Genomic DNA, 12,272 nt, shown 5'->3' with positions numbered 1-12,272 from the left:
CTTGAAGAGGAACATTGGGGGGCAGATGGTGAAGAGTGGAAAGAAACAGCGGAGAATCATTTTAGTTGTATTTCAAGTATTAATTCATTCAGTTGAGTCATGTAAACGGATGAAATATCTAGGGTGCCTCTCTAGGTTATCTCTAGATTACTTTAAAAAAAAAAAAAAAAAGCATAATTTTTTTTTTTTAAATCAACTGGTGCCAGAAAGTTAAACAGATATGTAAATTACTTTTAATAAAAAAAATCTTAATCCTTCCAGTACAACTGTCCAAAGCAGGAGAAAATTTCCATAGCAAACCTATCCTGCTCTGGACAGTTCCTAAAATGGACAGAGGTGTCAACAGAGAGCACTGTGGTCAGACAGAAAGGAAATTCAAAAAGAAAAGAACTTCCTGTGGAGCATATAGCAGATGATAAGTACTAGTATGATTAGAAGTCATTTACAATTCTGTTTGACTTTCAGGCACCAGTTGATTAAAAAATATATATGTTTTCCAGGGGAGTACAACTTTAAAATGGACACTGTCAGAATCAAAAACTTTCTATATGTTGTATATAACATTTACCTTTGTAATATAATTTTCATTTTTATCTACTTTTTATAAAAATCATGGCTTATAAAAAATAAATAAATAAATAAAAAGACCACTAGGTGTCCCCATACATCCAGAACAGAATCCTGTCCAGCTGCAGCATCATCTTTGTCCCAGCTGAAGAACAGGGTGGGACAAAGTCCAGTAACCGAGGTTAAGACTAGCACTTCTCTGTGGTTACTCCTGTCCTATCAGACTGCAGCATGAAAACAGAGAGGAGGGGGTTACAGAGCAGCCTGAAGTGATTGGATGAAGAGACCCAGCACAGCACAGCAGACTCAGGGAGGAAGTAAATGTATGGTGAGGACAGGCTCAGTGGTTGCCTCGGACATGCCCCTTCCTAAGCAGTAAATGACAGAAAGAATGAGCAGCAGAATGGAGGGATTTGTGAGCAAAATACAGAAGCTAGATACATAAAAAAAAACATGTAAAAAATCTGCATAACCTAGTAAATAATATATGTAAGCCATAGACATAATTATAAACTAAATCTGGGTAAAAATATCTGTAAAAATTAAAAGGTTGGATGCATTTTTTCTCTCTCCCATCAATAGATATATTTCAGTAATGAATAAATACCGGTAAATAAAACACTTTACTCAGGAAGACAACTCAGGGACTGACATTGTCAGGTAAAATGCTCTGTCTTTAGGTGGAAATATTATGTAACTTGCACCTAAAGTATTCTCTGAATTTTGCCTTTCCACATGCCGACAACAACAAAAAAAAAAAAAAGCAAAAAACATTGTGAAAGGTATAAAGTAACCCCCCTCTTAGCGGGAAAAGTGATAAAAGTGGAATGGTTTGTTGAGAGTTTCTTTATCAAAAACGTTGGCGCATGCACCATCTCTGAAAGGGCCCTGCAAAAATCCGCGAGTTGTCATTTCCATCTTGTATTATGTAAATGTCATGTTTCTTCTATTTGACAGTGGGTGCATGATGTTAAAATCAATTTAAAAAAAAGACACACACATAAATACCAGATTTAGTGAACGGCAGACCGCCCCAAGTGGCAAGTTCTATTTGCATATATTCTCAGTTTGATCGGTCCAAGATTGGATAGAGGAGGGATTCCTTGAGGTCCTATTACTGCTGAATATCGATGATTGTCTCTCCACAAGTTTAAATGAAGTGAATGTAAAAATCAATCTGCAGGTGGCAATACTGACCCCTGCTATTTCCCCTGAGCACACCGCGATTCTAGCACATAGGAGAACAATAACACAACGACTCATTAACACTTAAAAATAAATTCAACTATAGGGGGAATGAATCAATGATATTCCTGCATATTTATCACTGTTAGACAGTTATAGATCTGTTAGATTACAGATCTGCACACAAGATTTCCTCCATGACCCTAGCTTCGTGCTTTGTCACACAAAAAGTATACGACAGAATAATGTGGTCTACACAACATTTATTTTCAACATAATTGGTCAATTGGTCATGCCTAAAGCTGGTCACAGAAGTAAGGGTGCAGGGGAGCCATAAATGTTGAATTGTTATTTTAGTACAGGAACTATTAGGCTAGATTCACGCTGTGTTTTTATCCTTAATATTAACAAAAAGGTCCGTTTAAATTATTATTTATTTATTTATAAAAAAAAAAAAAAAAAAACTCATATCCTATCTATCTTTTTATATTAATGTCAAAATTGATAACACACTTTAACACTCTGGTTCACATACTGAGAAGCTGAAGGGAGCAGCCCTTCCAGCTAACCCCACGCCTTCACTACTATTACCTACCTGAGTGAGCAGGATGAAGAGTCTCCCTGGCCATTCTCTGCTTGCCGTGCTCCCTTCGGCAGACAGTCCACAGGAGGACAACCTGATTACTATATTTCTGCATAATTAAATTGCTACATAAAACAATCTTGTGAGATATTATTACTGTCAAGTATTGCTGCCCTATAGAGGTTAAAACTGCTAATGCAGCACCGAAGGGTATCATTTTCTTTGTAGTCATGCAGTAAAGGTGTAGAGGAAAATGCTAGACTTTCTGCCCAATCTAGCACTCGCTCAGTAAAGTGTCCCAGTAAGGGGAGAACAATAAAAAGCAAGGATAAAAGAAGCCCCATTTACCCCTAAGTCTAAGAGAAATCAACTTGTCATGGAAAAGCTTTTGCAAAAGAAGCCTGCTGGTACCCCTAAATCTGTATCAGCCGCTAAACATCAGGGAGAGCCCACAGTGGACTCTGCAGATAAGAATGCTACTACTATCGTACCTATTTTTAAGAGTTATTTTTTTTAAGGAGGGCCGAGAGAGATAATTAACCACTCTGATGCCCTTGTGAGACAATTTCAATCATACAGGTCCTATATTAATAGAGATCTCTTGGCAGTTTCTTCCGTGACATACCCGCTCATGATGCCCCCATTAAAGAGTACCTGTCACCAAATAAAACTTTTAATATAGTGTTCCTTGTGTAATTAGCAGACACATTCCCTTTCACTTGCTTTTAAAATGATCAACATAAATATGTTTAAAATGTAATATAAAAAATGGCCACTAGGTGGCTCTTTTCTGTTCCCTACCACAATTAATACAGTGAGTCCGGTCTTCTCCCGGCCTGGCAGGAGTCCAAACTCAAGAAGTGCTTCTCTGCACTGAGTTTGATGGTCAGCTGCACAAAAAGTGAAAGCTCCACAGATTATCACAGAAAGCCACACAGACTGAAACATGCGCAGAGCCTGAGGTCTTCTATTCATCACAATGGTGCAACAATGTGAGGGCGAAAGTGGTCCCCCAGAAGGCTTCAGTGATGTCATGCCTGCTGGGAAATGACCACTTTCTCCTGCTGGCAAATTGCACTATGCAAGCAAAAAGAAAGGTATGATACACGGATTTTAAAGCTCTGAAATTATTTTTAAGGGCATGAGGGGTGTTAGGAGTAGTTAGGGAACATAGCCTGAGTTAGTTTAGAAAAGTTTATTTGGTGACAGGTACTTTTTAATTTGAAGGAGAAAATCCACATAGCAAACCTCTCCTGCTCCGGACAGTTCCTGACATGGACAGAGGTGTCAGCAGAGAGGGGTGCGGTCAGACAGACATTAAATCCAAAAAGAAAAGAACTTCCCGTGTGTATACAGCAGCTGATAAGTACTGGAAGGATTAAGATTTTTCAATAGAAGTAATTTACAAATCTGTTTAACGTTCTGGTACCAGTTGTTTTAGAAAAAAATAAAATAATTGTTTTCCCCCGGAGTACCCATTTAAATTATATAATAGAACCCATATGAGATTTGTCTAATCCATCTACTTGTTTATCTTATCGTAGTCTCGGCTGTCTCAAGAGCTCTCTGGCTGAATTGGGACTACTAGATGTTTGGTGCACATTTCATCCAAGTGATTTATAATTTTTATTCAGCTCCACATAACACATATCATAGAACTGATTTATTTAACTCTTGCAGAAACCTTCCCTAGGTCAATAAGGTGTTGATTGGACTCATCAATATTTCAGACCATGCTCCCACTTTTTTTTTTTTTCTTTCTACGTCACCTCTTCCCTCCCTCCTAAAACTTATCAGTTGCAATTGAATGAAATGCTCCCTGGGGATCAGGATTCTGTAAACAAACTAGAATCTGTGCTCCGTTTGTATTTTTATGAAAACTACCTCTGAAGTATCTATTTCTTCTATATGAGAAAGTCATAACTTGGTAATAAAAGGAGAATTTATTGCACTGGGCTCAGCCCAAAAAAAAGGCAAGGTCTAAAATAATAAACTTTTTCTTCTCACAGATTTTCTAATTAGAACCTTTACATAAACAATCTAGAGTAGAGAGGACTCTTCATGAGCCCACAGAACTCCGAAATCGCCTCAAGGACTTATAAATGTTCAATCTGCTGAAGCCTTTCAGATGTCTAGGTTTCAATATTATTTGCATAGTGATAAATATTCTAAGATAATTTATGGTTAGGACTAGGAAGAAGAAGAAGAAAACTTCTATTCTTAATATATTTTCTGTTTGGAAGATTTGCATGACTACTCTAGAAATGGCGAAGGAATACTCACATTTTTATCACCCACTTTATAATTATTGTCACAAAGCTGATGTGGAGGATATACACATACACTCCTCCTATATAGTCTTTTATCTGTTCAGCAAGCCTCTTTGTTAGCTCCTGTTACGAAGCACTAATGCCGAGAAAACTTTGATAGGGTTACCTGTTTATGAGATAAACTTGTTTTGCTTTTAGTTTTACAGATTGTTTTGTAGATTCTGTTTTTTCTTTATAGTCATCTCAGCAGTCTGGACTAAATAAATGGATAACTGTCACCAACATGTTATATAGGGAATGAAACACAACAGGGTTGTTCCCTGTCTACTTTTATTTTCATTATAGAGACTTTCATTCAAGGCATCAGACAGTTTTCCACGTGTCTTAGGGTTGAAGTTAGGCTCTTTTGAACATAAGGCTGTACTTATAGATTATATACTTTTATTTATAACAAACCCTAGACGTGCGTTTGCTGTCTTGAAGTCTATTTTCAACATTTAGTCTGTGCTCTGTAGCCCCCTTTTGCTAACACTACCTAAAATGGGAGGGGGCCTATGGGTGCAACAATGGGGGGAGGGCAGGGGCTGTAAATGCAATATGAAGGAGGACTTGTGGGTACAGCATGGGGGGGCTCTAATTACTTGTAAGAAGTTTTTTTTTTTTTTTTTTAATCCCTTCCGAAGACACTCACTCAACTGGCCGATGCACCATGTAAGGTAAGTGAAACATGGTTTCTTCATTTTTAGCCCTGCCCAAACGCACACCTTGTGTTTTGTCAGACAGCCTATTAAAAAGGGAAACGGACAGCCTGTTCACCAGCACTAAACCCAATATACTGGGTTATAGTGCGGGTGAACAAGAGTAAAACAATGTGTCACTTACATGAGTTGGTCCAGTAGTTTCAAAGTTATGTCCCCGCATTGCTAAAGTGCATCTGTGTGCAATGGAGGCAGGGAGCCGACAAGAGCTTCCCTGTCTCATCAATATGCCACGATATGAATATTTCTTCACTCTCAACTCCTAGTGACATGAGAGCCACTAGTGATGCCGCTTCCTTGCTACAACCGAAAGAGCAGCGCCTGCGACCTGCTACAATAGCATCATTTTACTCCTGTTCATTCGCACTATAACCCAGTGTATTCAGTTTAGTGTGGGTGAACATACTATTATGTTGTAATTCTTAGATTACTGTGAATTCCAAAATTATTCCTTTTAATGATACATTAAGAATATTTTCATTCACCTAAAGAACATTAACAATTAGCTTCATTTACAACCATTCATATTAGGAATATATTTTGCTAAATAACACAAGATTTTCCCATTCCCATTTTAAATTATCTAACATGCATTTGTTTTTTTAAATTCACTTACCAATGGAGGTCCGCCTAAGAAAATGGTTCCCTGTTTTTGAACAATGATACTTTCATCAGCCATTGCTGGCACATACGCTCCACCAGCAGTACAGGATCCCATCACAACTGCAATCTGCAAGCAAGGTCCAAATAAATATTATTAAATATTACTGACTGTAGAAAAGTGAACAAAAACCCAGGCCAAGCTAAACAAAAGACATGAAAAAAATAAAGTTGAAATATGAACCCTTTCGTATACAGTGACCCCCCCCCCCCCCCGACCTATGATGGCCCCGACATACGATCATTTCAACATATGATGGCCTCTCAGAGGCCATCGCATGTTGAAGGCAGCATCAATATACAATGCTTTTATATGTCGGGGCCATCGCATAAACGGCTATCCGGCAGCGCAGACTGCTTCAGCTGCCACCGGATAGCCGTTTACGGTGTTCCGTGTGGTCCGCTGACGATCACTTACCTGTCCTCGGTGCTCCAGCGCATCCTCTTCGGGATCCCCTGCATAGTCGGTGCTCTCCATCGTCGTCATCATGTCGCTGTGCACACCGTCCCGTCATCCAATAGGAGCGGCGTGCGTAGCGACGTGATGGCAGCGACGTGAGAGCGAGGATGCCGGGGAAGCAGAGGTCTTGCCGGAGCGTCGGGGACACCCCGGGGACACGGCGACAGCGATGGAGGGTGACATCCAAGGCAGCGGTGCCAGTCCGGAGCGGCAGGGACATGTGAGTATAACCTTCAATACCAGTAGTCTTCAACCTGCGGACATCCAGATGTTGCAAAACTACAACTCCCAGCATGCCAACGGCTGTCCGGGCATGCTGGGTGTTGTAGTTTTGCAACATCTGGAGGTCCGCAGGTTGTAGACCACTGTCCTATACTTTACATTGAACGGATAACTCAACATACGATGGTTTCAACAAACGATGGTTCATTTGGAACGGATTACCATCGTATGTTGAGGGACCACTGTACAGTTCTTCTTGTACCTCGTAGTATTAGAACTCTTTGACCACCCGTTTTCTAACATGTGCACTTTAGTACTGAAGCAGTTTGTTGACTTTACTCGTAGACCTGTGGGCCTTAGGGCAATGTTTTGTATGACCCTTCTCACTGCTTGCACTGTTAGTCATCCATCTCGGTACTACTCCTATGTCTCGCAGTCATCCACCCATCAAAATCAGTTTCTTTTTACCCTAGCACTAGTCCCCTAAAAAATAATATTCTCCATAATAAGCTCCTTCATATAGAATTTACACCTTAGTCCCACATGATTTCCATAATTTGGTACAATGTTAGAGTGGGTTCACACTGAATTTTTGTTTCTGTTTATCATACAGTATACCACTTACACATTTAAAAATGGAAAAATCCATACATTAACGGATGCTAAAATCAAATGCTGTTGTGTACCATACCACAGAATCCATTCCCCATTGACTTACCTTATAAAAAAAATGGACTGTAACGTATACATTTTTATGGGATGTTTTTTTCATACACAATAGTGGAGTTGACTATGTGTTAGCATACAACAAAGTTAAATAAAAACAGTGTGAACACACCATAAACATATATTTCCTCTTCATCCTCAGACAGCGCAGAGGGCATATTCTTTCCCCCAGACCCCACTTTATTAAGAGCCACCTAGCATGAGAAATCAACAAACCAGCTTAATTAATGGCCTCACGAGAAGCCCCACAGCTCACACATTTTATTTAGTCCTCAGTCCACCAGCAGGAGAGTGATGCTCATCTGCTCTAATACATCTTTGCTTTTTCTGTTAGAATTTTCTTGACATACATGTTTTACAGATCAGCCATGTGGGGTGCTGACTGCGCCATTTTATCTGAAAGACAGAGGTTTCCATGGACGGACTATTAATTACCCAATTTTGTGCCCTGTAGTACCAATGGGTGTGTATCTAGTCTTTCGTACCCAGTTTGCCTGTGTTTGTCAACCAATGCAGTGGGCTGGATTTTAGGAAACATTGGTTATAGGTAGGTATGTCAAACCCACTTTTAAGAGTAAAGAACCTTTAGGAAAGCAGTCCAAGATTATATATTAATACAACATCTGACAATATTGCTGTGCTTTTTAATGAAAAGACTATCCCTCCTGTGAGCAAGAATAAAGGTGTGATACAGTGCTTTTTAAAGCTCTGAAATTTTTTTTAAGGGTGGAAGGAGTGTTAGGAGTAGTCAGGGAACATAGCCTGAGTTAGTTTAGAAAAGTGTATTTGGTGACAGGTACTCTTTAAGGATTTAAAATTTTAGGTCACCTGAGAAATTCCTTGTGATGACATCCTTGCCTGGTTGTAGAAAATGCGACCAAAATGATCACGGTCTGGGAATACATCCGCCTGGCGAGGTAGGTTTGCTCCACCAGAATCCACTACAAATGAAAATTATATCAATAGGAGAAAAAAAGATTTTTAGTTTCACCTATAGTACTGTGAAATACTTTTGGTACTTAATACATTTTTCACCAATACTGTACCAGAGGTCAGTCTGTAGAGGCACAATTCATTAATTCATTAAAGGGGTACTCCGCTGCTCAGCATTTGGAACAAACTGTTTTGAACGCTGGAGCTGGGAGCTCGTGATGTCAAAGCCCCGCCCCCTCATTACATCACACCTCGCCCCCTATATGCAAGTCTATGGGAGGGGGCGTGATGCCTGTCACGCCCCCTCCCATAGACCTGCATTGGGGGAGTGGGGTTATGATGTCACGAGCTCCCGGCACTGGCTCCAGCATTCGGAACAGTTTGTTCCAAACGCTGAGCAGCGGAGTACCCCTTTAATGTATTGGCTCTATGACATTAATGGCACTGGACTATTATAAAGGTGTATGATAAAGCACTATGGTGCATCTACCCTAGTATTAACCATTCTACTAACTGTTTTGCGAGCAGAGTTCAGGTGCTTCTGTTTATGAAGTTCAAATCTCAGCATGAACATGCTTATCAAAGATAATATACAGACATGATTCTAAATGGGACCTTCAAAGTCATAAAGTGATGAGTAAATAGTATAAAATATGCTAATTCAGAATCTAATTTTCATTTTTAATAACTTATTTGCCCATAATGAAAAGAACTTCTTCGACCCCTCTGTTGTAGGCCTACACATGGGATCCTCCACGATCTCCCACACTGTGCCCCTGTGCTCTACTTGAAAAGAGCAGTGTCGACCACAGCACGAAGCTGCGGCCAACACGCCCGTTCCATGCAGCTCTATAGCAGAGACGCAGCACAGCGGCCAGACCCCCCCCCCCCCCCCAATCTCACACTTATCCCTTCTCCTTTAACCCCTTAAGGACCAAGCCCATTATGGCCTTAAGGACCAGGCCAATTTTATTTTTGCACTTTCGTGCAGAAGACCCCTGGAGACAAATAAAGGCAGGTGAGGGGACCTCCGGCCGCCATTATAGATGATCGGATCCCCGCGGCAGCACCGCAGGTGATCCGATCATCTATTCAATGTGCCACACTGCCGCAGAAGCTGTGATTTGTATTGATCACGGCGCGATCGCTGATGTCTGCCATTATCGGCGGGTCCCCGGCTGCTGTCAGCCTGCAGGTTCTTTGTTCGCGTTCACGTACGTGATGTAAATGTATGTCATGGTGCGGTAAGTCCCACCGCACCATGACGTACATTTACGTCCGATGTAGTTGAGGGGTTAATGACATCAGTCATAAATGTACAATGGGGCAAAAAAGTACTTAATCAGCCACCAATTGTGCAAGTTCTTCCACTTAAAAAGATGAATGAGGCCTGTAATTTTCATCATAGGTGTACCTCGACTATGAGAGACATAATGAGAAAAAAATCCATAAAATCACATTGTCTGATTTTTAAATAATTTATTTGCAAATTATGGTGGAAAATAAGTATTTGGTCACCTACAAACAAGCAAGATTTCTGGCTCTCACAGACCTGTAACTTCTTCTTTAAGAGTCTCCTCTGTCCTCCACTCGTTACCTGTATTAATGGAACCTGTTTGAACTTGTTATCAGTATAAAAGACACCTGTCCACAACCTCAAAAAGTCACACTCCAAACTCAGCTATGGCCAAGACCAAAGAGCTGTCGAAGGACACCAGAAACAAAATTGTAGACCTGCACAAGGCTGGGAAGACTGAATCTGCAATAGGCAAGCAGCTTGGTGTGAAGAAATCAACTGTGGGAGCAATTAGAAAATGGAAGACAAACAAGTCTGATACTCTCCCTCGATCTGGGGCTCCTTGCAAGATCTCACCCCATGGTGTCAAAATGATCACAAGAACGGTGAGCAGAAATCCCAGAACCACACAGGGGGACCTAGTGAATGACCTGCAGAGAGCTGGGACCAAAGTAACAAAGGCTACCATCAGTAACATGCCAGACATGTCTCCCTGCTTAAGTCTGTACTTGTCTGGGCCTGTCTGAAGTTTGCTAGAGAGCATTTGGATGATCCAGAAGAGAATTGGGAGAATGTCGTATGGTCAGATGAAACCAAAGTAAAAACTCAACTCGTCGTGTTTGGAGGAGAAAGAATGCCGAGTTGCATCCATACCATAACTACTGTTAAGCACAGGGGTGGAAACATCATGCTTTGGGGCTGTTTTTCACCAAAGGGACCAGGATGACTGATCCGTGTAAAGGAAATAATGAATGGGGCCATATATCGTGAGATTTTGAGTGAAAACCTCCTTCCATCAGCAAGGTCATTGAAGATGAAATGTGGCTGGGTCTTTCAGCATGACAATAATACCAAACACACCACCCGGGCACCGAAGCAGCGGCTTCGTAAAATGCTTTTCAAGGTCCTGGAGTGGCCTAGCCAGTCTCCAGATCTCAACCCCATAGAAAACCTTTGGAGGGAGTTGAAAGTCCGTGTTGCCAAGTGACAGCCCCAAAACATCACTACTCTTGAGGAGATCTGCATGGAGAAATGGGCCAAAATACCAGCAACAGTGTGTGAAAACCTTGTGAAAACTTACAGAAAACATTTGACCTCTGTCATTGCCAACAAAGGGTATATAACAAAGTATTGAGATGAACTTTTGTTATTGACCGAATACTTTTTTATGGATTTTTATGGATTTTTTTTCTTCTCATTCTGTCTCTCATAGTTGAGGTATACCTATGATGGAAATTACAGGCCTCTCTCATCTTTTTAAGTGGGAGAACTTGCACAATTGGTGGCTAACTAAATACTTTTTTGCCCCAATGTACGTCCTGATATGCTGGTACTTTTCAGCTGCTGTATGCTCCAGAGGAAGTTGTCTAATTCTTTTCAGTCTGACCACAGTGCTCACTGCTGATACTTTTGTTCATGTCAGGAACTGTCCAGAGCAGGAGAGGTTTGCTATGGGGATTTTCTCCTACACTGGAGAGTCCCTGACATGAACAGAGGTGTCAACAGAGAGCACTGTGGTCAGACAGAAAAGAACAACTCAACTTCCTCTGTAGTATACAGCAGCTGATAAGTACTTTAAGGATTAAAGATTTTTTTACAAAATAAATTTACAAATCTGTTTAACCCCTTAAGGACCAAGCGGTTTTCTGTTTTTGCACTTTCGTTTTTTCCTCCTTACCTTTTAAAAATCATAACCCTTTCATTTTGCACCTAAAAATCCATATTAGGGCTTATTTTTGCGCCACCAATTCTACTTTGTAATGACATTAGTCATTTTACCCAAAAATCTACGGCGAAACGGAAAAAAAAATCATTGTGCGACAAAATTGAAGAAAAAACACAATTTTGTAAATTTTGGGGGCTTCTGTTTCTACGCCGTACATTTTTCGGTAAAAATAACATCTTATCTTTATTCTGTAGGTCCATACGGTTAAAATGATACCCTACTTATATAGGTTTGATTTTGTTATACTTTTGGAAAAAATCATAACTACATGCAGGAAAATTAATACATTTAAAATTGTCCTCTTCTGACTCCTATAACTTTTTTATTTTTCCACTTACAGGGTGATATGAGGGCTAATTTTTTTTTTGCCGTGATCTGAAGTTTTAAACGGTACCATTTTTGTTTTGATCGGACTTTTTGATTGCATTTTATTTTATTTTTTTATGGTATGAAAAGTGACCAAAAATACGCTATTTTGGACTTTGGAACTTTTTTGCGCGTACGCCATTGACCATGTGGTTTAATTTACTATATATTTTTATAGTTCGGACATTTACGCACGCGGCGATATCATATCTGTTTATTTTTATTATGTTTATATATTTTTATATGGAATTTGGGAAAAGGGGGGTGATTTAAACTTTTAATAAGGAAGGGGTTAATGTG

At 40.2% G+C, this 12,272-nt stretch overlaps 1 protein-coding gene across 2 annotated transcripts in view; it reads right to left on the bottom strand.

The window, feature by feature from the left end:
• MCCC2 (methylcrotonyl-CoA carboxylase subunit 2) overlaps positions 1 to 12,272 on the bottom strand; it is a 91,773-nt gene that overhangs the window by 61,522 nt on the left and 17,979 nt on the right. For both annotated transcript variants that reach the window (XM_056539721.1, XM_056539712.1), the window contains exons 6-7: positions 8,260 to 8,372; positions 5,980 to 6,093 (exon numbers count right to left, since the gene is read on the bottom strand). In XM_056539721.1, coding sequence (XP_056395696.1) covers positions 5,980 to 6,093; positions 8,260 to 8,372 — 227 coding nt within the window. The remainder of the gene's footprint in view (positions 1 to 5,979; positions 6,094 to 8,259; positions 8,373 to 12,272) is intronic.

The sequence above is a fragment of the Hyla sarda genome, chromosome 1 (genome assembly GCF_029499605.1).
Source record: "Hyla sarda isolate aHylSar1 chromosome 1, aHylSar1.hap1, whole genome shotgun sequence".
NCBI lineage: Eukaryota > Metazoa > Chordata > Amphibia > Anura > Hylidae > Hyla > Hyla sarda.
The sequence above is the reverse complement of the archived record's forward strand: the minus strand, read 5'-3'. Positions and strand labels throughout refer to the sequence as shown.